Here is a 25,316-nt window from a genome sequence, read left to right as displayed (position 1 = left end):
TCGTACCAACTGTAGCGTTGTATAATCTCTAATACACCGTCCAATACTATTGGACAATCTTGTATGAGAAAGGACTATTGACTACTAACTTCGTACGTCTCAATTCAATTCGATTCGATTCGATTCGATTCGATTTAAGTGAACAGCGTTAAAACATAAATAATAAATAATTGTTCTTAACTTATTAAACACCAAATACAATAATTAAATAACAAAGAAAAATCCAATTTCAATTTTATATATAGACTTCTTATATATAGATCCAAAGTATTGAAAATCAGTTAAACTAATCAGTTAAGCATTGAAACTAAAAGAAAAAGCTTCTTGAACGTCAAGAAATATTCCTAACTATAGTTACTTATATTATATGTGACTAAAGGAAATAAACGGTATAAAACGTAATTACAAATAAATTTTATTTAATACTACCAGTAGTTCCAAATTTCACTATCTTTTTACTTTTATCTTCTTTGCTTTTGTCATTTCTTACATAAACTTAACACATACATGTTAAACAAATATTTGTACTCCACCAAAAAAATAAAATAAGTTTTCACGTCAGTTATTCATTTACAGTTCAAAGAATCATAGATTCATAGAATCTAATGAAATTAATAATCGGTTTAGAAGATACAAAATATGTATTTATTACTGGAACCTTGAAATATTTTTGTCTTTTTTTCCAGGTTAAATTTTTGCAGATAATTTCATATAGCATTTAGCTTTCTGAAAAGCCAAAGTTTGTTAACATACATTTGCACGCGTTGCTTCATTAATGAAACGTATATATTGTGTACACGTTAATATACAGATATTGTCGAAGTAGTGTACGTAGAAGCTAAGGAGGAAACAACGCAAGAATAAGGGAGGGGGCAAGGGGGGTCAGATAAAGCGGTTGACCCTCGCCCCTTCAATGACCCGAGAGATATCGTTCACTAAATTCATTGACGCATCTCAGTCGAGTGCGTGGCCTCTTCTACTATACATCATACCGATCGGTACTTTTCGTCATGGTCGTTCATTTCGATCGTATGTCAAAACCGGAAATGCATCTTCCAAAATTATTTCTTCTTTTTTCCTTTTTTATCACAATAGCTCGATGTGATGTTCAAAATTCTATTGGTAAGTGATTTCATATTTTATTAAACAGAAGTTTTCGCTTCTTTTATAATTATGAGATAAACCGATTGTTAATTTATAATTTACGATTATGATCTTTATTACGTGCAGTATTAGTAGGATCGATGCGATCTCCTAGTATACCGAAACGTAATCACCATTGTTCATATTATTTAACTCAATCTTCAAGTGATAATGCTTTCTAGGAAAAAATGATACCACAGCACAAATAGCGCTTGGCGAGAAGCGACTCGAGGATCATATTCGCGCGATTTTAAAGCACTATCAGCAAGAAGATCCGATAGGTCTACCTGGTGTGCCTATACCCGATCCCTTGCCAGTACCGGATATGAAGCATTCGTTTTCTATGTATACTATGAATTTCAAACAAATGAACGTTTACGATTTATCGAAATTTCGGATAGTAAACATGGAATCAGAACTGGCTCTGATGCAAGTGAGATTTTTTCCAAGCTTATTTATATATATATATATGTATTCGATGCAAAAGTCGTAAACATGCGAACTACTTGTAACACCGCCGATAATGCAGCTCAATGCAATCGACGATGAATTCATAAATGTTACAGTATTTTGAAAACGAAAGCTTTAAAAGTCTGAAGCGGAAATTTATTTCAATGCCGACTAGCGGTCAATGAATGACAACATTAGTCTATAACATTCGTTATTTAAAGAACAATTATCTATGCGTCGACTCTTCTTTAAAAAGATATCCATCGCTTCGTCTAAGAACGTCTATCATTACGAAAAAAATACATGCTAATTATACTACTGTAATGTAAAACGTTTCGCATCGGTGACTAATTACAGATACGTCGCGTCGCATGATCGAGCCATCCTAGAATCTTTGCTAAATTGGTTCACATGAATATCATAGAACGAATAAAAAATAATTGCATGGTTACAACTACATCGAATTTAAAAAAACGCATTAATATCGATTTTCATTCTGATATGTTTTCAAAAGATTTCAGTGACTTTAAATATGAAAAATCTGAACATTCGTGGATTCTATACTCTCTCTTCTTGGTTATCACGATCGGCTGGTAATTTCACTGTGAAATTGTCGGGAGTATACGTGAAAGGACTTGGCAGGCTGGAAGTGGCCAGCGATGGTAAACTGCAAGCACAAAACATCGATTTGGATTTGACGTTTGAAAAGATAGACATGGATTTCAAGAATTTGGGCTTCTTGGGCTCTGTGTTTCAAAGCATGATCAATTCTGTAGGCACCTTTATTTTTGACAGTATTAAACCTTTCATATTGAAAGAAATAAATACGAAAGCTAGGTAAAGATTATCTAATTTAACATTGTTACGTGCTACAGATAAAAACGGTTACATAATTTCCAAATATTTTAGGGGCGAAGCTAACAAACAAATCTCACAATTGCCGCAACAATTCCCGAATTCTATATCGCCCTTCGATATGTTAATAACCGAGATTCGCAAACAAATATCTGAAAAAGGCTACGATCCGTTCAAGGTGAAGGATTATAGCCAGACCGTTGGTATATTCACGGTGATGTCGACTCATACTTGGATCACTGGCCTGGGAAGCGTTTACCGAATGGGAAACGTTACTTTAAGCATACAGAACAAAACAGTAAATAATTTGCTTTAATAATTTCCAAAACAGCCTGTTTAATTTCAAACTTTTTCTTTCACAGTTGCGTTACGAGTGAATAACGCGACACGAATGATACCTGTTGATATATTATGTAAACACGACACAATGTGTCTATTTGTTAGCGTGATTACATCAGTTATTACGTCGTACACCGTAAATCGTAAACAGGCTTTGCTAATTAATTTTAATTACAATCCGTAACTATCTCGGTTCTGCTGTAATCGAATTTGTAGGCGTTGGTGCATCTCTAATAAGTATCGTTTGGTTGCTTCCATTTAAAGGTGTATGCTACAATCGATGCTGGTACCCAAGAAATTGAAGGAAAGACTCATTGGGAAATAAGCGTGATCGGTGGCGTTTTATCAAGAGCCGGTATAGTTTCCTTTACTATACAATATTTCAGGGCTCAAGTAAAATTAAGCCAACCTTTGGACACTCGGCAAAAGCCGAACATGGAAGGTCTTGATCTTGAATTGGGTAATATTCAAGCAAGAGTGCACGGTGCTGGTACCGTCGATTACTTAATCGAAGCAAGCGTTAATATATTACCAAACCTTTTAAGGTTCGATCTCGATGTTTATCCACTTCTACGTATACGATTAGCGTGTTTGTCCATCGATTCATAATGCTATTCAGAAACGAATAATCTTTTTATAGGTATCAGATAATGGATGCAATAGAAGGACCACTTAGAAGACGTATTCAAATCGAGCTAGACAAAGTGGACGTCGAAAAAGAGATTTACGAACATATTCCACACATAGAGGAACAAGCTACTAGACATATTCATGGTTTGGTTCCTCCGGAAGAGACGGTTTTAAAAGAGTTAATGCCGCCTCAGGATCAAGATGAACAACCATTTTCGGAAAGCGAAGAAAATCGAGGTCCTTCGTAAAAATTGAACTTATTATAAAGTACGTAAATAATAAAGTACATTACGCGGTATTTAAATTATTTAAATTTGAAGATACAATTTTTTAACTCTACCAAAGTTACAAAAAAAAACTGTTTACTGACAGAGGTCGTGATAAATACACTGCGCAATACACTGTGTGCTTTGTAAATATTTTTGTTTTATTAAAATATAGTATTAAAATATATTATTGTTATAGATTAATGATAAAGAATCTTCTTATTTCAATATTTAACGTTTATTTACTGAAAAAAATTTTATTAAAGATACAATAGTATATATTAAACTATAGTTACAAATACAATGCCTATAACAAATTTTTGGCAGGACATTGTACAATTAAATTTCGTAATATTGAATCATACAGAATATAGATATTATTAATTAAATTGCGTAATAATGCGATTAAATTACTAGTTAAACATATCGGTATAATGATGTCGTTATATAGAAATTCAATTCATGATATTTGTTTCGATCCTTCTTTTCATAGTTGTCCATACATATTCATAGATTCTATGTCCGCGGTTCCTATACATCTCAATATATTGACATTTTTACTATTTACAATTATAAGTTACGAAAAACGTGTCAATACATTGAAAAACCTCAGTTACTATTTTTTATACAAGCTTACCAAGGCAATAAATCAGATGTTAAGTACGTAACCTATTACGAATATACACTAGTATATAGTTAACTATACTGTATAGTGAACACCATAGTTCACTACTATCCACACCGTTGGAAAGTCTTGTGAACTAATTTCCCGCGGATATGTGGGTGCTACTACATTTAAAAATAAAATACATTGCATACATAAAGAATATATTTAAGGTGATACCGTACTTTGAATTTTACATTTAAATGTCTTTGACATACTGTTCCAATACGTAAGATTTTTTTTATGCTTAAAGAAGAAGTTCCATGATGAATTTCTATGTATCACACGAGTGTCGATTAGAAGAAAAATGATAATATCATTTAGTGTTTACGCCTTAATTGCTAGCGCGTTACTTCGTTCGATTGGTACGATTCTTTCTCCCGGTGCTGGTAAAGTAAGTCTTGGAGCGGTGATAGTGAGAATACCATCGGACGACAAACTCGGTTTAACGTGGCCAATATCGTATCCTTGTGGTAACACGTATCGACGCACGAAATGTCTTGACACGTAACCATGTTCGTCCTTCCTCTCTTCGTGTTTACCCTCGATGGTAATAGATTTGTCGTCCGTTCTGACAGTGATTTCTTCTGGTGCGAATTGTTGTACATCGACAATCACTTGATATTTGTTGTCATCTCGTTCAACGGTGGTCGAACCTCCAACTTGACGGTCCAAATCTTCTATCATGTTCCTCCATGGCTGGAAAAACTCCTTGAAGGATGGCATTGGTGGTAGTTTCCAAAAATCGTCTCTGGTGCTAAGGCGTTTGAAGTGTTCTTCCAATTCTTGATGATAACGATCCATATCCCTCCACCAGTTGCGGAAAAGATCTCTAGTTACCAGTGCCATGTCGATGCGAATGATCTGCATAAGTTAAATGCGTAATTTCTAACGTGTGACCATCAGAAGCAATTTTATTGAAAAAAAGTTGAAAATCACGAAAGTTAGAAATATTCAGTACAAAACAAATTTAGAAAATGGAAATAACGATGAATTTTTAATCAAACGTAACATTGATATAAGAAAGATCAACATCGACGACGACGTTAGAATAGCATATACAAACGTAAATACTTCGTACTGTTCTATGAAGAAATAAAGTATCGAATGTCACGTCAAAATTAAGTATGTATATACTTGTTGGAATACCAATCGAATTGCACCGTGTTTTTACGCACTTCAAGAATATCTATTCTTAGATACACGAAATATATCCATAATACGTTATATCAACGTTACGTTGATTCCTGCAAATTACAACATTTTCTCTCTCTAAAGGTATCCACTTTTATTTTCTTCCGTTTTCTTTTTACCGTAAGAATAGATAATGAATTATAAATACAATTTAAAACAATGGAAACAAGAATAAGGAAAACAAGTTTGTGATAAAACGATCTAAAAGTTACTTAAATTAGTAGAAAACTTTGACGAGATTAAACGAAGTTCTAATACATACCTCTCGTTGGATATCCTTATTTTATAAACCACTCACAAGAAGAAATAATCGTTCGTTTTGTATAAAGTCGTTCGTTAGTAGCTCGGAACGTTGCACGAACCTTGCACTTCAAGTTGCAGTTTTTAACTGACTGCGCAGTACTGCCGGCCGGGGTTTATATTTGATGTGGCGCGCTTTTCGAGATTTTTCGAACTGTTCATGCGCAGACGCATACCGTTTCGAATTTTCTTGCGTCCAAGTCCCTACTCGAATTTACTAGCAACCGTATCGCAACCAATCAACGTTTATTCTTAGCACTAGGCAGCTCCTCGTTTGTTCGGGTACTTTCTACTTTTTTCACGCAATTCAAAATACATCGTTTTACATTACGTTTTTCTATATATTTTCCAATCCATGCTTACTTATATTTTTACCTTTTTTGCAAATTATATCTTCTGAATACGTTAGATAACGTGTATAACGTATTTAAGTATATTGTAATATTTTATTTTTTACGACAACTGAAATATTATAAAATATTTTGATTATTTTTATATTTAATGAACACGTGTTAAAGTTATCTTAGAGTATAAATCATGATTTCTTCCAGAATATTCGATTACACGAAAGAATTTATTGCTGTATTTGTTTATAGTATTTTTGAGATTTCCTATTTCAGTAACCATAGTAATCTTTACAAACTCTCATTCAGTAGTCATCAGGGATAAATTTAAGATCGATGATGTACCGATGTACGATGATGTAATATTTGCTATTCTAAAAATATTATTTAACGAACAATTTTAATCGATGACGAATGAATTTGTTCCAGGATATTTTAGCATAGAGGCCAATTTCGAGAGAACGCAATAAGGAATTGAAAAATTAGCTACTGATTCATACAAGTAGAATAGGTACATATATATATATATTGAATGTTGATTTATGCGTTTGGCATTTCATCCAAAGATAGACATCGTTTCATAAATAAGTTGTCTGGATGGTAGCGATCTCTCTATAGTCTTAGAAATACTCAATGCAGTAAACAATTGCAGAGTCGGTATAATAGGATACAATCTGTTTCCTTACCGTATACCGATATTATAGAATTCACCAATCTTAAGCGCGAAAAATTTAAAAACTTCTTAATAAAATCACGTTCCTCAGACTAAACTAACAAACAATTCCAATAACCTCTTTACCGCAGAAAATATAAAAGATGAATAAGAACATTTAACAGATATAAAAATGATAATTATAACAAGGAGAAGATAGAATAATAAATAAGGATAGATATTATTTTCATGTATTATTTTTTTTCATTTAATATATATTTCATTTATTTAATAGCATTTTATTTATTCCTAAATGTACCTACTTATCGTATATTTTATAATATTACTTATTCTATTATTAAACGGAAATTTCTAACGGATATAACACTTTATACGGATTAAGTATTCCATTTGGATCCATCATCCGTTTCAATTCGTGCATAAGTTTGATTTCAGAAGAAGTTCTACTCATATGTAGATACTTTGTCTTTGTGAATCCTATTCCATGTTCAGCACTCACGCTACCACGAAGACCAGACACGTATTCGAAAATGAAAGGTTGTAGTTGTGATGCTATTTCAGATTCGTACGACAATATTGAAATCTGGACGTGAATATTTCCATCACCTAATAGGTAGAAAACAAGTAAAAGTATGATTTAACATTAAAGTCTTCAGCTGCTTCAACAAATTCTCAAGTCGTTCACATATAAACCAATTAAAATGTTTAACAGGTAATTGTTCAGTCGTATACCTAGGTGTCCATATCCACTGATTCTTATGATGCGTGAATCATGTAATCGTTCCCTAAGTACCTCTATCACCTTATAGAAAGACTGAAGGGGTATAGAAATATCGTATTTAAAGACATAACCTTCTCGTAATATTCCTTCGCTAATCCGTTCCCTTAGTGCCCATATATTCTAATTGAAAAAAATCACATATTTTAATTCTTATCAAAAATATGACTTTTGTAAAAAAAAAAAAAAAACAGAAAAAAGAAATCCACCATAAGTGCGTAAAGTCAAAATTATTACCAAAAGTTTGAAAAGTTTAAAAAATATAAGAGAAAAAATTCACACGTTACAAATCGAAAATGATGTTTAAAGTAAGAACGTAGTAATAAAGCAAGAAGGAATTTCAAATAAGAAATATAATTACTAACTTTGACTTTGGCGGGATCCGAAGTCAGAGTACCGTCTTCGATGATATCATCGGCAAGCGCTTTCTCTACGAACGAGGCGAGCTTCTCCTCGTCGTGACTCGCGTTGCTACCCGAAGTTTCCATCAACACATAAAATTCGTGACCGTCGGTTCTCGATGTTAGTGGACTTTTCTGGCCGAAAGCCTCGATGGAAACATCTAACGACAACTTATCCATCATCTCGAACGACGACAGAATCTCTCCCAATTCCTTTTTCGCCAGACGAAACGCTTTCAACACTTTGTCGAAACTGTTTAGCCCTACAATAGACGATGAATTCTTACGTAGAAATACAGAGGACACTTCCGACAATCTGTAATACCTAAGAACGCGACATTGATGGCCGCAGGAAGCGGTGGACATTGAATCGCGACTTTCGTTACAATTCCCAAGGTTCCCTCTGACCCGATAAAAAGATGCTTCAAATGGTAGCCAGTGTTGTTCTTCTTCAGCGTATTCAAACAATCTACCACGTCCCCGTTCGCCTTCACCTAAAATAAAACGGCTGAACACGGGGAACACTCGCGAGAAAATGTCGCGGTTCGTTCCTGGAACTTTGGAAACTCACGACTTCGAGACCCAGAATGTTTCCGTGAAGATTACCATAACGAAGAAGTCTCAAACCTCCTGCGTTCGTGGACACGCAGCCGCCAATCAGACAACTACCCTTGGCACCGAGATCAATCGGCATCATTAATCCTACTGTCGCTAAATGATTGTCCAAATCTTCGAGCACGCAACCGGCTTCACAGGTCAGCACCCCTAATGCGAAGAATCGTCGGATAAAAGAATCTTTCGCTTTCTCAGAGTTTGTCATTTAGACAAGGCCATTGCAACATCGGTGAACTTGCCTTTTTGTCCGAAATCTCTTATCTTACCCACTTTCCCATTTCGTACCCCAGAGTATTATCGATTCGAATTATTTCGAATTTTTACCAACCTGCCAATTCGTTCGTCTCGATGATTTTATTCATAAGCTTCATGGAAATAACAATCTCGTCGAAGACCGGCACGCTACCACCTACTAGACCCGTATTTCCGCTCTGGGGGCATACAGCTAACCGATTGTCGTTGCAAAACTTTAATATGGTGGATACTTCGTCGGTAGTTTTTGGTTTCAATACGAGTGTGCTCTTTCCTGTAAGTAATTCGTTTCAACGCCAAGCAATCTATTATCTATCAGCGCTTACGTTGTTTTTTTGTTCGATACACTATACTCGTCAATTCGCGAGCAAGACGTTGCAAAATTATTACTTATTCGTTACGACACCGAGATACCTTATAACTTCGTACGAAGACGTAAATTCGATTTAAAATTCGTAAAAATTTATACAGCACAGTGCGAATGATCGACGAGGAGCGCTGTTTTCTCTTACCTCTGACGATCTTTGAGTAATCTATGTTGTATCCTTCGCATTCTTCTGCATCCGTGATGACCCTGTTTCGTCCGAGCAATTCATTGAAGAATGCCACGTGATCATTGGAAATGTTCGCGTACGGGCCTCTTTTCACTTTGTATCTGTCGCACGTGAACGCCGGTTTTGTAGATAAAAACCGAAATGTCGAGGTATACCGGAGTGTCCTAAGCAGCGTTCGGGAATTCATATTCTGTAAAAGATTCGCCTTGTCGATTCAAAGTAATTCGCATCGGTGTTACCGGTGTTTCTTGTATCATCTGCAAGGAGATCCGTTCGTTGCGAGCGCACGAATCTCTTCCGGTGTCACGCCAGTCTACTATTTCCGGTGGCGTATTTCGTGATTAGCGACTCGATTGATCTTCGAGAGAAACGTTCGTGATAATTTAAACGTTCCTTTAATTTTTACTACGGAATTACATTTCAACCCATCGGCGATTGGATAATTTTAGTGCAACGAGTATTTTTACTCACCGCGGTTAAAGCTCGTGGATGGCAGTGTCTAATTGAAACAGGATATTTCCGTAACCCGGTCAAAAATTCAACCGGTGAAAATATCCGTGGGAGGATCGAAGCGATATTTAAATGCTACAGCGGGATTAATTTCTGTGTTACGTTATATCAAGTATCATGATGCGATGCGTGGATCGTAGTTAGGTTTTTGTTTAACGCTTTTAAATGTTTAAATCAATACGAACGAATAAATTATAAAGTATCGTATATACTATTTGTTATAAGATGAAAGAACGTGTATAGGACAACACGAGCTAAGAAAAAGAAAATCGAAGAAAGGAACGGAAGGAAGAACGATAGGATGAAATTTCGTGATTCTCAAATGATATCGTGATAGCATGGTAAAAACCAGGCGTGGCGTAATTACCGGCCCGGGGCTGCTTCCATTTTCTACGCGCTAATTCACCTCTGATGCTCGATCGACGGACATCGAATATTATAATCCACAATGAATGTTGATGGGTAACTCCCCTCCTTCTTACGCACTACCCCCTACCTGCCCCCAGTCAGTCAAGAGGATTCGCGGCGACGCGTGGTAGAATTACAATTGTACGAAGCGGTGGGGAAAATAAGGTCAGGGATAGAGGGGTCGAAAGAGCAAAGAGAGAATTCGATGGAAAAAGAGGATGAATCGACTGACAGAGATGCAAATCTGTTGAGGCAAGAGGAAAGAGGAGAACACGAATCGGAGAGAGAGAAGCCAATAAGAGATTGGAGTGGGAAGGGGACCAATCGTCGCGATGACTAATACATTCTGCGTTTCGATGTACATGCATGAACTCGGTTCGCTTGTGTATGCTTTGCTTGTAGCAAAGAATACGACACTCTATAACACTTCGCATACATATACATACACGTATACATGATCGCGCAGCTGTGTACAACAGAGAATCCGACACACAGAAACTCGACTACAAACACAAAGGAACGAAATATACGTACGATATTCGGTGGGACATAGATGTAGTCGATATAGATGTAAGATATTGCTATATCGAAACGTACGATACGTAGCTACGGGTTTCTAAGGAAGGACGCATGCGCGACACCGCCAAGGAGTAAAGCTAATTTCTCAGTGGCGGCTCGAATCATTAACTTGTTACCTTGGCAACCCCGGTCGACCTAAACCATTGGCTGTCGCTTTCCCCCACTTTCCCTTTGCACGCTCTATCGGTCGAACAACAAACTACACACGCCGCCACACTCCTTCGTGGAATATTGTAATTTTCCTAACCTCGCGTGGACAGGAGTATAGACTGTCGCTGTTTCATTCGACTCACACAATCACGCTATCGGACATATACTGTTGTATGTATATGTCAGACATGCCACCGTAGGGACGCGGTTGCTGGGATTGGCGCGACCACGATTCTTCCTACCCTCTGCACGGAACATTCTACTGTCTCGCTCTTTGTCGAAATCCATGACCGGTATTAGAAGATGACCGATAAATCAGCTACGTTTAGCGCTTTATTATATGCACACCTTCTCTAACATTTTATATCGAATCACGATATTGGTTATTAACAATTCTTAACAATACATATGTGTATAGTAGCACGTACATATATGTACATATATAGAATCCCTCTTAATCGTGGCATAAATATATAGAAAAAAGAATACATTTATAGGAAAAGTACATATTGGTGATGTTAGTTACATCGAAAGATAACGAAGCGCGGATGAATTAAATCTATAAATAATAGCAAATAAAATTTCAAACTTATAATTTTCAATCGATACTAAGTAAAAATCATTACACCATAATGTGTAGGATGTAATAGTAGACCATTTAAGTCACAGTTTTAACAATTTAAACTAAATATAAAATAACATAAATTTTATGTTTTCAAGCAAACTAGTATTTTATATCGTAATTGAAAAATGTAATTATAGTTTTTTGCGAAAAATTATCGTCCCCATAAAGGCAAAAAAGCCAATGATATATGAAATCCCATTACAAGGTTTTGAACAGGACAGTATGAAGCTCAACTTAGAAACAGCTGTGCCAGGAACGTAACGTATATTCGCGAAATTGGATCGAAAAGTACCAAAAATTGAAAAATTTACAAAAATTATTATTTATATGAATATAATAGTCTAGTTTTAATAAATAGTTATATAAAATTCAATTCTGAATGTATACATCCATACAAATAGCCACACGTACACGCACACCCATGTACGCGTATTTTATTTTGTATTATTTATGTGTTTTAAAAACTTTATTCGCTTTCAAAATCTATCTTTCTATAATTAATTATACCGAATTATTATGTGGCTACTGCGGATTACTTAGAAATAATTCTAATTGATAATCAATTATAAAACTATTTATTTTCCTTAAACGATTCGTTAGGTGATCAAGGTTGACGATTTTATATATATTATTATGTATGTTCATTGTACATATAAAAACAAGATAACAATTGTATTAAAAGATGAAATTGTATTATAACTTTGATGATATATGGATTAATAACGTAATAAACAATGTCGAGTACGATACGTGCTTTTATAATAAATAAATTACATTAAAAATATTCAATCTTAAATAAATATGTAATACATATATAAAAAGGTAATATAAATATTAATGAAAAAGATTTTTACTTTTCACACATTCAAATATATAATAGAGTTATGTAGAAATATTATAAGGTATGTATAATATTCATGAATAATATAGAATTTTAATACAGGTAGACTAAAAAAGATAAAGTTCAATAATATAATGAAATGCAACGGGGAATTATGTGACTAGATTCGTTCCTGATGGTATCGTGAAGTTATACTGCGAAATATTCTGCAGACTATAATCACGTATACATGCAGCAGACGGGTAGTAATTGTATTAGTGAAGAGTGTACAAGTATGTGAAGTAAGAGTATGAGTACCGTTACGGGGCATGCGCCTCCAGCCACCATATCCAATGGCCCCGCCTTTCACGGTGCAAACGATGCCTTTGGGATTTGTCCTCGCTGGACCAATGAGCGAACGAGTTTGTCATACGCGACGGGAGAGGTGAGGTTGTAGGAAACGAAGTGGTGGGAAGCAGACAGGAAGAGGGGAAGGGGGGGAGGGAGAGATTTGAGAGAAGCGAGGGGTTCCGCAGATCGTGTGGGAGCAGGGAAGCAGACAACGAATACGACGACTGCTTACGAAACCTCACGACGTCAACGTATAACAAAATTTTGTTTAAAATACTCACAGTGCTTTTTAAAAATCTATGAAACACAGACGTGTATGATTGAAAGTTTGGTCAAGTTAACACTGGAATTGTGAAGTGACAGTCTCTACGGCGTGTTCGAAAACGTGATAGGTGTGACTGCGCAGTCGCCATGTGAGTACCTGAACAAGTATCCGAAACTCCATGTTATACCGTGTATTTTGGATCTTTAATATTTCTTTGTTATATATTGTTGATATATCGATAATAATCACACTATATTCTACGTAACATTTCATGATAACCGACAAATGTAACAAATACACAATACACAACACACTGCATTATATCCCGCCGGATCTTCGAACGTGCTTTATTTTGTAATCCAATATGTCGGCGTTAGGGACGCTGTTCGTTATTCACCGAGATACAATTCCTCTACTGTGAATATTATAATTTTTTGATAAATTACCGCTGGATAGATAGTTTCTAAAGAACCGTGCGTGTTGTTATTCTCATTATCGTCGATATTACCATTATGGCGAAATCCATGTTGTCAACCGCCCCCTGGTACGGTCGCTTCTCCCCTTCTCTTATTTTTCTTTCCCCCTTCCTCCTACTTCTCTCTTCAACCCCACTTTCAATCGTATTTCCCGCTCAGTGAGATGTATTCCCTCTTCCTCTCTGAACCCCTCATCATACTACTAATTATGGTGCTAGTAAGACGACATTTTGTTCGTTCTATCCAAAACTCAAGATGGATCATGTGTTTTCGGTTCATCGATACTTTGAACTCATGCATGAATACAGATTTCTTCTTTACCATCTGATCATCGTGTCTCAACTGTTTTAACCCTTCCGATGTACATATTTCTTTAGATACATATCATACATATATTATTTCTTTATTAAATTAATTTATCAAATATTTTGTATACTACGAAACTTTATGTCAGTGCCACGCAAATATTTCTAACCTGATATATTTTTATAATGTTTAATATAATTAACGTTATTAACTATTTGAATAGTCAATGATCTCATACAAGTAATTGACAACTACCCCAAAATTATTGCAATTTATCAGAATTTATATACTATGCACATGCAAAACTTCGAAAAGTATACAGAATTATAGGTTATATGAATATCATTAGCATCGCTTCTAAATTTATTTCACTTCATATTTTTTAACTTTAAAACACTAAACAATAAAATGATATTAAAAAATTATTATCTGAAATAAATTATATAGCTTTATATTTATGAAATAAAATATTATACCGTAACACACTGCACTATGTTTACGATTAATTTAAGTGCTTTTTCCATCTTATGTTTACGTTTCAATGTGTGTTGTAATTATTATTCTGATTCATGCAATGAGCAATATGATGATTTTTTATAATGATTGTTGTTATGTTTAGTACCTTGTGTATTCTATGTATGATCACTTATTTAAGGTTATTTCTCATATTCAAAATATTGAACATTATACATATTTTATAATAAAATAAGTAATACTACGTATTATATATCAAATAAGTTAATAAATTAATGTAATGGTATATTTTGTTTATCGCGAATTTCATATTTTCATATATAATTACATTAAATATTATGAACTAATTTTTACGTACATTGGTACTAAACGAAATGACTTTTTATGTTATAAGTATGCAACAGTTAATTCTTTATTGTAAAACACTTACATTTAAAGTAATATTTGCCACTTCATTCACTTTCACACTTTATTATTGATATTTCACGTCGTAATAAACGAAGAAGAGAAATCAAATTTGAACGCTCCACATTTCACGTGTATCAAGTTATCAAGGTTATGAGCAATAAACATTGCGTAATTATTTTAGATATCTTTACACTAAATATGTTGCAATTAACGTTTCAATATATTAATTGATAAAAGATTTATATTATGTATAGCTATTTCTTTATTTCTAAAAATTTATAAAAAATTTACATCAACTTTTTAGTTAAAATTATTATAAAATCTATGCTCTAATAAATATTTGTTTGAGAGTAAGAGAAAATGAGTGAGAGAGGGGGAGGGGGGATTATATTAAGTAGAACTGTAAATAAATTATATAAAATGTAAATAATTATTATTTTCAATATATAGTATTAATCTACTTTATACTTATAAACCTATCTATGTGAAAAATATTAATTTAAAACAATTTTCCTTTTAGGTGCAGCAAATTAAAAAGATTGAAAGTGAGATTTTAATAAGAAATCTATATAAAATGGCAAGGAAAAAAAACATTGAATTGTTAAGAATATAAGAGCAGGAAGAGTACTTCTTGAAGGAAGTTTATCTAAAACGGTATAAGGAAACATGACAGATGTTAAACCAATTGGAATTTCTCAAAATCAGCCACAACAAACACAACAACAGTCACAGCAGCAGCAACAAACACAGCAGCAGCAGCAGCAGCAGCAGCAACCACAACAACAACAATCTCAACCACAGCAAATGATGATTGCAACCCATGATATTCAACAACAGCAAAATGTACAGCAGCAACAGCAGCATGTTCAGCAACAACCATCTCAGCCACAACAAGTACAGCAGCAAGCGCAACAACAAGTACAATCTCAGCAAGTTCAACCACAACAACAAATTCAACAGCAAGTGCAATCACAGCAACAAATGCAAGTGCAGCAGCAGGTACAGCAACAAGTGCAACAGCAAGTACAACAACAACAACAGCAACAGCAACCTCAACAACAACAATCTAATAGTGGACCACATAACGTTGTTCCTACTCAAGTGCAGGTACAGCCACAGGTAGCAGCAATTATGCCCCAGCAACAGGTAAAAATCTGCACAAAGGCATATTATTATTGAGACAGCTTTAAGCAGTAGATTTAATATTTTTCATCTTTGAAAATAAAATATTTTAGGGTGCTGTTGCAGTGTCAATGCAACATCAGCAACAGGGTGTTGGAGGTGTATCTATGACTTTATCTGGTCAACAAGGAGGAACAACTATAACTACTATGGCTGCGCATCCACAAGCAGTACAAGTTATTCAACAACCTATGCAAAACCAAGCATATCATTTGCAACAACTTTACAACACCCAAGGAACTCCACTCTTGATGCCAGGAAATTTAGCTCTCCATCCTGCAGGCATTAATCCTTCGTCCATACAGGTACTTAAATACAATCCTGATGTTTACTATTATTGAGGTATATAAGTTCTTTTCTAAGTAGAATACTTTACAGGTCATAACAGCTGGAAAGCCATTTCAATCTGCTGCTCAATTGACACCTCATATGCTAACGACAGCATCGACACCAGGTCAAGGAGGTGGTCATCCTGCAGCTGGAGGAACTAAAGTTCAAGGGTTCCCTACAGGTTATTTACCAGTACCTACATCAGCTACACCTGGTGCAGGACAAACTCTGGTATTTGGTCAACTTGGTGTGCTGGGTTCTCCACAACCTCCTCCATCTATACAACAACAGCAGCAGCAGCAGTCTGCAAACAAACAAGATCAAGTACAAAAGGTATTATTATATTAATTTTATTTTGTAACAAATATTCTATATTTAGTTCATATTTTATATATATTGTTTTCAAAATGTGTAGTATACTACGTGTACAGCGGCTACTCCTTCCGGCGGACGAGCTGGTATGCAATTTGCTCCTTGGCAATTTACACCACAAGTTGCTTGGACTGGAATACAACCACCGGCGCTTCTAACTAATCAAATATTCATTAGGGGTCCTGCACAACCTGATATGTTTATACAAAGTCCACAAGCAATCCAAGCTCATAATGGTTAGTTGTAAATGGTTAAATAAATTTTGTATTGTCAACTGAACTAATTTATCATCATCATATTTGACTAGCACTAGCTACGCAGCAACAAATTCAGGGAGTACAACAAATTGCTGCAGCTGGTGGAAAACCAAAGGTAATGGATATACAACAACAACAACAGCAACAAAATAAGCAAAGTTCAGGTGGACAACGACCTTTGAGTATTTTGCCGTCCTCTTTACAAGCAGTACAAGCTGCTAACATACGAGCTGCCAGTTCTGTTTCAACGCAAACTGTTCATGGAGTACAAACTACGGTACATGTACAGGTTACTATAATTAACAGCAACAGTTAGAAAAATGATTTCGACTGCTGCAATCTTCGAATCACGTGCAAACATATAGAAGTTTTTTTTCTGTTTTCGTATAATGAAGAAGAAGTTTTTTTTTTTATGTTTTATAACTTAGAGTGGCAAAGGAAGCGGTAGTAGCGGTAAAGGCCGTGGTAAGCCATTGCAATCGCCGCAACAACCGCAACAACAGTCACAGCAAACGATGCAACAACAACATCAACAGGTTTTTATTCAACAGAAACAGCATACGCAGCAGCAACAGCAGATGCAGCAACAGTATCAACAGCCGCAAGTGCAGCCATCGCAACAGCAAATACAACCAAAACCAATAATGAGTGAGATGACGTTTCATATACATACTATTTATAGAAAAATGATATAGGTTTTTGTATATCTAATTGTTACTTTTTTTACAGCAAACATGGCTCTGCAACAACAACAACCAGGTGTAGTCCTTAGTGGGGATCGTCCGATTATGCCCGTAGTTTCGGTGAGCGGAGTTGGCGTTGCTACATCTCAAATGAATCAAGTACAACAATCTCCCATGTCTGCTGTACAACAATTACCATTACAAGTATTAAATATTTTATTTCCTGCAATAAAGTTTCCTTAATTTAATTAAAAAATATTTCCATTATATGTAATGTAATTTTTCTAGGCAATCAATTCGACAATAATTGGTAGTCAAATAGTTAGTGGAACAACACAGGTTCAAACGATGTCTATGATAAATCAGTCAGCGGATCAACAAACACATGATAATAACAATTCTGCAATAATGATTGCATCACCCGATCGTAATCACCAAGCTGAATGTTCTTTAGCATTACCATCTGTTGCAAATACTCCTACAGCAAATGAAGAGAATTCTAAATCAATATTGAAAAAGGACGATCCAATTCCAATAGAAGAAGTGACTATATCTCAGCCAGAAACGACAGGTTTGTTGATAATATATACTACTGAGACATTCAATAAATGTGTATGTATTTATATATTTTGTATAAGCATTTGCATCTCATTACTGTCATAGATGGGGACCAATCTAAGATAACTTTAAAAGATGAAGAAAATTTGTCGGCAAAGTTAGAAGAAAAATCATGTAATAATCCTTTAGCAGGATTAGCAAATACGATTAATTCTATTACGAATGGTATCAACAATGAAGACTCAGCGGCAATTCCTGCTTCTGTATCAGTTAGCGCAAATAGTAAACATGTACCACCAAAGGCAATGGTCAAACCACAAGTTCTTACACATGTAATTGAAGGGTTCGTTATTCAAGAAGGTACAAGCTTAATATTTTATATAGATGTTATTGTATTATTAATAGATATCGTTATATTACTTTATATTTATATTATTGATATGTATATGAATACTTTAGCGTCTGAACCATTCGCTGTTAATCGAACGTCATTGAATAATACAGTTAATCAAGAAACAGGTAATATTTTAAACCGTAGTACTAATTCATCATCTGAAAGAGATAGCCATGAAGAACCTCCAAGTAAGATTTAAAAATTCAATATTTTTTTAATATATGTGTATCTTTTTGTTGTAAAATGAATCATATGTATTTATTGTGTATAATAGAGAAAAAACATGCACCCAATTATCCGAATGACGAAGATGTAAATAATGTTCAAATGGGAAAATGCGAAGCTTGTGGTAATTTGGTGGATGAACAAAATACTAAATTCAAAAAAGAGAAACGGTTTTGTTCCTCTAGTTGTGCGAAGAAGTTAGTAAATAAATTATTTCGTAAGTTAGTTATTGGACTTGCAGAAAAATATAATATAAATTTTTAATCAAATAGCAAAAAGCGGGAAGCAAGAGATCGTGACGGTACTGAAAAACAATGGACTGAGATAGAGACTGAATCAAAAACTGATGGAGATATAAAAAAGAACGGAGAAGAAAAGTCATTATCTAGTACAACTACTAGTTCTTCCGTTGATGAAACACTGCCGAAAGTTAATCCTGTGAAGTGGACGGTATAGATATATATATATACATAAATTTATTAAAAATGAAGAAAACTGATATAATGGAAAACGCCTGCTTTTTATAGGTTGGTGAAGTATGCGATTTTATACGCGGATTACCAGGGTGTGCTGATTACGCGGAAGATTTTGCTATTCAAGAAATAGATGGTCAAGCACTAATGTTACTCAAAGAAGATCACCTTATGTCGGCCATGAGTATAAAATTGGGTCCTGCATTGAAAATCGTAGCCAGAATTGATTCAATGCGCGTGGAGTCGTCAAATTCTAATCCTACAACTAATAGTTCGTAAATGTTTATTGTTTAAGATTTTTACTCGCAGAATTTCAAATTGCAGCCTATGGGCTACAGGGTTTGTGCAAGTATTTGATCGAATCATAGAAATAAGATCTTCAAAAAAAAAAAAAAAAAAAACAATAAAAACAAGATATTTTTTCGTTTGATAAAAATATTACATATTTTTAAACGAATAAAATATCGATTATTAAGGTTCAGTACTTTCAATTCTACATTTATGATTTAAAGATCTATGTAAGACTAAGTTCCGTATTATTTTGTTGTTATATACAAAGTAATAATATTAATATTTTAAATTTGGTGTACTATATTGTCGAAATATAGAAATCCACTTTAAAGGGTAAGTCTTACACTGATTGATTTTTATAAATGTAAATAGCATTTAATTATTGTAACTTTTCGTTGAAATTGAAATGTATGTATATCTGCTTTGGAAATTTTTTCTAACATACTGCTGTTTAACTAGTACGATCAAGAAACTGAGTACAAATTATGTCTATTACACAAAAAAAAGATTAAACATTGTATATAAAGTATCCGGCGTATGTACGATGTATTTTGTACTCGAAAATTCCTTTTGGAAGCTGTATAAAAACTATTGCCTTCTGTAAGACTTACAATATTCTCGAAAAATATCTGGCACTTTCAAACGGTTAAGCTTTGTGATGAATAGCATTTTCCGTACATAAAAATTTTAAATTGAGGTACAAAATATTTGAAATGATGCGATAACACCTTTAACTATGTTTTACTTTGTAAATGTATCATGTGCACTCGACTTACATATGTGTAAATATTAAACAAAATGTTTATTTAATATACAAATTTTATAACATAAAAATATTTTATAGTTGTTAACACTAGTTGTCCTTCCATTTAGAACTAGATATTAACTTAGATACAACATACTCTAAATGCAAGAAAAATATATTTTAATTTATAAAATATGTGATGTTGATCAAGAAATAAGGCACATTATATAATATCCTATAAATGTGAAACATACTCAACAAAATGAAATGAGTATGAATGTATTATATCATTATTCAAGATTTTCAATTGCCAACAATGTGAATATAATAGTAATTGTCTAAATGTTTATTAAGTAGATATATTAATTTTGTATTTAGTAACACAGAGATCAGCATATAATTATAAAAGAATGTATTTCAAAATTAATATTTTAACAAAGAAAATATTTGCATTTACGAAATGCACGGTATTTTCATATTACAATCTATATTTAATTTTTAATAATACTTTATTAATAGTGATAAAAATCAAGCATTACAAGTTTTATCTGTAACAAGTAATTAGACAAAGATATAGTATATGCAAAAATAAAATACAAAACGCATTTGTTATTTCAAGATTTCTCAGGGTATAGTCTTATTATATATCTTTTTATATTGATTTGAATGGCACCTGAATAACAGATGTGCACAATTGTGATGACATTTAAATAAATTAGAGGTCTAAAAATATTATGAATTAAAGTTTATGCATAAGTGTACTTTTTCTCCTATATTTTAACAAATATTTCATGCACCACCTATGCATATTTTAAATTTTCTAAATATGACAATGTCCTCTAAAATATATAAAATAAATTCAATATTAGTGAATGAAAATAATTCTAAACATTTTATTTAAATTAGTATTTTATTACAATCTGTATACATATCCTAATTTACTTTTTTACTTTAATTAACAGCTGCTATATATTTTCCTTCTTCTAATAATTCTTCATCATTCTTCATTTGTATTTCTCTTAGCGCTGGTCGAATATATCGATAATAACAAAACCCTTTATACACTAAACCTATTCCAGAAACTACTGTTATACCCATTAATACCATTACAGTTCCTCTATGTAGTTTATCTAAGATATAGCTCCTTTTCGCATATTTTGGCAACATTTTTAATAATATTTTTGTCTGTATCAACAGTTTTTAAAATATATAAACCTGGAAAACGTATAATTACTATCACAAATCGTGTAACTGAGAAACGTAATAAAATGTATTTCAGTTTATATTATTAATTACGTAATTTGTTACAAGCACCTACTGTATACGAGAGTAAATAAGATAACAGTGTATTATAGAGTTAAAAAGCTTTTGATTTCTATCTTTCTTCTAAAGGTCAAGCTTTTTATATATAAGGTTAGGAACGCGTTTGGTGCTCTCTGCTCAAATAAATACTAACACTGATACACGTTCGATGTGAGACGTAAGTCTAACACGTTGAAAAATAAACGAACCTATAATTATGCGATTTTTTTTTCAATCAAATACAGGTAACAACTTGAATATTGATAAATTTGATATATTTCTATACTTCGTATTTCATAACATTTAAATAAAAAATATAAAAATCATTTCTAAAAGTTACTATTTAATTCTTGTACAATTTATATAAATTTTTACATAATTGTGTATTACATTTTTATAATATATTTAATAATTAATTTATAATATATTTTATGATATAATTATTTATTGTATTCTTATATTTTAAAACACTTAAATAGATTTTAACAGAATTATTTCCTTAATAAATCCTCCTTCTCTCCCTTAAAAGTTTGTTAGTTTTTTAGAAATTCATTAAATATTGTTGAATCTACATCCAAAACTATCTCATCCAATGAAGGCCCTTGTTGTGTTACTGGCAATTCTAAAATAAAAATAAACTTCACAAAACTGACTTTAAAACTAAGTTAAACTTGCATCCTTGAAATATATTAAAACGCACTTGATATGGATCCTGTTGCTTTGTATTCCCTAAGCTCTTCTTTAAAAGCTTCATCAAATGTTTCTCGTCTTTCTTTCATCATTTTCTGCTGTTTAAGTTCATATTTTGATACTCTCTCAATATGTTCATCAGCTAATTTTGCTAAAATTTACGTTCAGTTTTAGCATTTTTATAATTAGTACATTTTAAATATTATACAAGCTACCTTTAATAACATTTAGTTCTGCAAGTTTTTTCTCCTTATACAAGGCTAATTGAAATCTGTGATCCAATTGTCTACTTTGCAAATCTAACATTTCATTTAAATTTTCTAATTGATATATAGCACCTTCTACCTCCTCAAACATTTCTTGTAATGTTCCTTTAATAACACGAAGTATTTATGATTAATTTTTATACTATTCTTGAATTACCAATGCATTTAATATAAGAATACCTATTTGATCCATAAGATCCTGTATTGCATTGTTGATTTTCGGAATATAAGCTAAAGTACTATTTAAACACGTAATGTTTTTCCATTCTTGTTCAAGTTTTTCATAAATAGTTCCAATGAGTTTATCAGCTTCTTGAGCTTTACCCGCATTTTCTTCTGCTAGCTCATGCAGTTCATTCCATTGCAATTGAAATCTATGTAAGATATCAGCTCCTGCATTGTAATTAACATTTCTGATGTTGCCAGTCTTTTTTTGTTTTGGATTTTCAACAACAGTTAATCCTCTAATACTAAAATAACAAAGTTAGTCCTAGACTTATATAAAATACATAGTAAATTATCTTTAATTTTAGTTTTTATTTGTATAAGGTTAAAATTAAATCTTTTACCTAGCAGATATACCCTCTTGAACTGTTTGAAACTTGTTACGCAAAGTGCTAAACATGTTTATAAATTATTTTATTTTATATTTATGATTATAATGGTATATATAATTCAAGTCTTTCAAATTAGTTAATACTATTGCACAAATTACTAATAAAATTTAATTTATTATATTATATTTTCTATATGTAAAGTGTATTATTAAATGTATCATTATCATATGAAATAATTTTTTTGTTGACACATGTATTATCAATGATGAAAATTGTTCATACCGAGCTGATTTTCATAGCTTATATCAAATTGATCACTTGTTTGCATTGAAATACTGATATAAGATAACACATATTAGTTCACAATATTTATAATGAAAAGTTATTGTAAATATTAGCAGCGTCAATATAACCTCTGTTTTGAAGACACTAATAGTAGTTTATTTATATTCATTCATGTAGTATTGCATGTAGAAACCTCCAAAATCAATTGTTAATGACAACTTAAAACATTTGAAATTATAATTCGAATATTAATTTTAAACATAATAAATATAAAATTAGTCAAATTACATAATATAATAAAAAATTCATTATTCAACATATCATTCATGATTTTTACTTAATCCAAACATATAATTAGCTTATGTACATATGTTTTAATTTCAATACATTTTTTCATATTTTGTGAAAGATATGACACTGCGCAACCTTTCTGTTAGTTGGCAACACTGATAACGACAGTCCATGCACACAGACATATGTACATTTCATTAAAAATAATTACTTTTTGTGTTGTAATTGTTAGAATGTTTTAAACTACAAATAATGGTATTGTAAATTTCTAAAATACATAAAATAATAATTTTTTATATATCGAATGTTAATACATAATATTCCATTAACATTATGTGTGTTCGATTTATAAAAGATATAATTTTACATTTACAAATTTTGGTTTACATGTTAAGTAATAAAAATATTAACTATCTATATTCATATGGATTCGATATTATACTAAGCTATACTATAAGGATAATTGTATAGTAAGCATGAATGAATAATTTTTGTTACGTTTATGACGAATTCTTGATTTTTACTGCATAAACAATTTAATGCATTAGATTTTGACTATACATTTTCAACATGAAACAATTTGGCAACATCGTTAAAGCTTAACTCCTTCCCTTTGACAATATGACTGGTGCCTAGCAACCAGTGAGGTCAACAAACGAGGTCAAATTGCAAATTACCTGTGTAAGAAAAATCAGTATATAAATCTAATGAAATAATACATTAAATTACTTTTAGGTAATTTTAATGGATACTAATTGAATAGAAAGTAGAGACGATACAATTCATTACTACTAACATTAAGATGAAATTATAGATAGTTAATATATTAACCTAAATTAGTGACAAATATTTCAGTCAAAAAAAATCTTCCTTATTAAAAAATATTATTATTATGTTCTTTTTCATATACAATATATTATATTACTTTACCTACAGTTGTAAATTGTGTCAAAATACAACAATTTTAAAAGGGTGGTATTTATGTATATACATACACAGTACTTACAAATATCTTATTTTTCTAGTTTCATTTAGAATAATTAATAACTAATTGTCATGCAATATAAATTCGGATGGTTGAAAATAAGAAAAAAGAAAGTTGTGTGTTAGTGGAGTCTACAAGTAAAATAATTCTTGTGAAGATACATGGCGGAACCGTAGAACTATGTATGTATGTATATGTTGGTGTTCCCTGTGTTGCCAAGTTTTCCTCTACCTGCGTGTTCAATTCCGAAATGTTTTGTATGGTGATGTATATACACAATAACAAAATCAATAATAATGAATTTCTAAAACAAAAAATTGTATTTTTGTAAACTTTATTCTATTTCAAACTTTATAAGTGCTATTTCAAATGTTAATATGAACATTTTACTTACATTGAATTAATTATATTTCTATTTATATCTTTTGTTTATTTATAAAAATGTATCGTAATAAGATGAAAAATAATATGCTTTAAACTATTTAAACGATTGATAAGTAATGTAGAAGAAAAACTTCATTATTTTAAAGTTATAGATTTTTCCATTAATAACCTTGAACAAGTTGGTGCAGTCCTGTTAAGCAGGGCCTTCATTGAAAT

General features: G+C 32.4%; 5 protein-coding genes across 13 annotated transcripts; 2 read left to right on the top strand and 3 right to left on the bottom strand.

Moving 5' to 3' along the window:
- Nucleotides 1-863: 863 nt before the first annotated feature.
- LOC132910922 (uncharacterized) lies at nucleotides 864-3,730 on the top strand. Its single transcript, XM_060967119.1, has 6 exons — nucleotides 864-1,122; nucleotides 1,326-1,576; nucleotides 2,108-2,430; nucleotides 2,503-2,746; nucleotides 3,052-3,332; nucleotides 3,428-3,730. Exons 1-6 carry the CDS (start codon nucleotides 1,011-1,013, stop codon nucleotides 3,663-3,665), a joined length of 1,449 nt encoding a protein of 482 aa, XP_060823102.1. The 5' UTR covers nucleotides 864-1,010; the 3' UTR covers nucleotides 3,666-3,730.
- Nucleotides 3,731-4,137: 407 nt separating this feature from the next.
- On the bottom strand, nucleotides 4,138-5,954 carry LOC132910927 (protein lethal(2)essential for life-like). Its single transcript, XM_060967124.1, has 2 exons — nucleotides 5,804-5,954; nucleotides 4,138-5,211 (listed from the first exon to the last, which is right to left on the bottom strand). The coding sequence occupies exon 2, from the start codon at nucleotides 5,194-5,196 to the stop codon at nucleotides 4,675-4,677; it is 522 nt and encodes a 173-aa protein (XP_060823107.1). The 5' UTR covers nucleotides 5,197-5,211; nucleotides 5,804-5,954; the 3' UTR covers nucleotides 4,138-4,674.
- A 1,118-nt stretch (nucleotides 5,955-7,072) lies between these two features.
- LOC132910919 (D-2-hydroxyglutarate dehydrogenase, mitochondrial) lies at nucleotides 7,073-14,983 on the bottom strand. 3 transcript variants are annotated; one of them, XM_060967115.1, is made up of 8 exons: nucleotides 14,853-14,983; nucleotides 9,417-9,648; nucleotides 8,981-9,178; nucleotides 8,609-8,802; nucleotides 8,363-8,531; nucleotides 8,002-8,300; nucleotides 7,591-7,759; nucleotides 7,073-7,464 (listed from the first exon to the last, which is right to left on the bottom strand). In XM_060967115.1, exons 2-8 carry the CDS (start codon nucleotides 9,643-9,645, stop codon nucleotides 7,196-7,198), a joined length of 1,527 nt encoding a protein of 508 aa, XP_060823098.1. In that variant the 5' UTR covers nucleotides 9,646-9,648; nucleotides 14,853-14,983; the 3' UTR covers nucleotides 7,073-7,195. The 3 variants fall into 3 exon arrangements, with proteins under 3 accessions (XP_060823098.1, XP_060823097.1, XP_060823099.1); XM_060967114.1 differs by lacking the exon at nucleotides 14,853-14,983 and adding an exon at nucleotides 13,323-13,439; XM_060967116.1 differs by lacking the exon at nucleotides 14,853-14,983 and adding an exon at nucleotides 11,072-11,498.
- LOC132910910 (polyhomeotic-like protein 2) lies at nucleotides 13,076-20,431 on the top strand. Of its 6 annotated transcripts, none has more exons than XM_060967094.1 (14): nucleotides 13,076-13,314; nucleotides 15,351-15,976; nucleotides 16,066-16,317; nucleotides 16,391-16,675; nucleotides 16,758-16,950; nucleotides 17,022-17,248; nucleotides 17,400-17,619; nucleotides 17,701-17,858; nucleotides 17,943-18,225; nucleotides 18,318-18,572; nucleotides 18,672-18,794; nucleotides 18,881-19,028; nucleotides 19,104-19,281; nucleotides 19,359-20,431. In XM_060967094.1, exons 2-14 carry the CDS (start codon nucleotides 15,497-15,499, stop codon nucleotides 19,581-19,583), a joined length of 3,027 nt encoding a protein of 1,008 aa, XP_060823077.1. In that variant the 5' UTR covers nucleotides 13,076-13,314; nucleotides 15,351-15,496; the 3' UTR covers nucleotides 19,584-20,431. The 6 variants fall into 6 exon arrangements, with proteins under 6 accessions (XP_060823077.1, XP_060823071.1, XP_060823073.1 ...); XM_060967088.1 differs by having other exon boundaries at nucleotides 17,022-17,260; XM_060967090.1 differs by lacking the exon at nucleotides 13,076-13,314 and adding an exon at nucleotides 13,517-13,583 and having other exon boundaries at nucleotides 17,022-17,260.
- An 800-nt stretch (nucleotides 20,432-21,231) lies between these two features.
- Nucleotides 21,232-23,891, bottom strand: LOC132910925 (dysbindin protein homolog). 2 transcript variants are annotated; one of them, XM_060967122.1, is made up of 6 exons: nucleotides 23,168-23,891; nucleotides 22,779-23,068; nucleotides 22,548-22,703; nucleotides 22,343-22,483; nucleotides 21,655-22,280; nucleotides 21,232-21,555 (listed from the first exon to the last, which is right to left on the bottom strand). In XM_060967122.1, the coding sequence occupies exons 1-5, from the start codon at nucleotides 23,221-23,223 to the stop codon at nucleotides 22,228-22,230; spliced, it is 696 nt and encodes a 231-aa protein (XP_060823105.1). In that variant the 5' UTR covers nucleotides 23,224-23,891; the 3' UTR covers nucleotides 21,232-21,555; nucleotides 21,655-22,227. The 2 variants fall into 2 exon arrangements, with proteins under 2 accessions (XP_060823105.1, XP_060823104.1); XM_060967121.1 differs by having other exon boundaries at nucleotides 21,655-22,264; nucleotides 23,168-23,890.
- Between the last annotated feature and the right edge of the window lie 1,425 nt (nucleotides 23,892-25,316).

The sequence above is a fragment of the Bombus pascuorum genome, chromosome 9 (assembly GCF_905332965.1).
Source record: "Bombus pascuorum chromosome 9, iyBomPasc1.1, whole genome shotgun sequence".
Taxonomy (NCBI): Eukaryota; Metazoa; Arthropoda; class Insecta; order Hymenoptera; family Apidae; genus Bombus; species Bombus pascuorum.
This window is presented reverse-complemented; position numbering and strand designations above follow the sequence as displayed.

Coding starts and splice junctions, on each gene's coding strand:
- LOC132910925 (XM_060967121.1), bottom strand. CDS start 23,223: ATGTTTAGCACTTTGCGTAACAAGTTTCAAACAGTTCAAGAGGGTATA. Junction 22,704..22,778: donor GGATCTTATGGATCAAATAG/GTATTCTTATAT, acceptor GTGTTATTAAAG/GAACATTACAAGAAATGTTT. Junction 22,265..22,342: donor AGCAACAGGATCCATATCAA/GTGCGTTTTAAT, acceptor TTTTTATTTTAG/AATTGCCAGTAACACAACAA.
- LOC132910927 (XM_060967124.1), bottom strand. CDS start 5,196: ATGGCACTGGTAACTAGAGATCTTTTCCGCAACTGGTGGAGGGATATG.
- LOC132910919 (XM_060967114.1), bottom strand. CDS start 13,439: ATGAAATGTTACGTAGAATATAGTGTGATTATTATCGATATATCAACA. Junction 9,179..9,416: donor TTACTCAAAGATCGTCAGAG/GTAAGAGAAAAC, acceptor AATTACTTACAG/GAAAGAGCACACTCGTATTG. Junction 7,465..7,590: donor CAGTGGATATGGACACCTAG/GTATACGACTGA, acceptor TCTACCTATTAG/GTGATGGAAATATTCACGTC.
- LOC132910910 (XM_060967088.1), top strand. CDS start 15,497: ATGACAGATGTTAAACCAATTGGAATTTCTCAAAATCAGCCACAACAA. Junction 16,318..16,390: donor TTAATCCTTCGTCCATACAG/GTACTTAAATAC, acceptor AATACTTTACAG/GTCATAACAGCTGGAAAGCC. Junction 17,261..17,399: donor AAACTACGGTACATGTACAG/GTTACTATAATT, acceptor TTTATAACTTAG/AGTGGCAAAGGAAGCGGTAG.
- LOC132910922 (XM_060967119.1), top strand. CDS start 1,011: ATGGTCGTTCATTTCGATCGTATGTCAAAACCGGAAATGCATCTTCCA. Junction 2,431..2,502: donor GAAATAAATACGAAAGCTAG/GTAAAGATTATC, acceptor CAAATATTTTAG/GGGCGAAGCTAACAAACAAA. Junction 2,747..3,051: donor TAAGCATACAGAACAAAACA/GTAAATAATTTG, acceptor TTCCATTTAAAG/GTGTATGCTACAATCGATGC.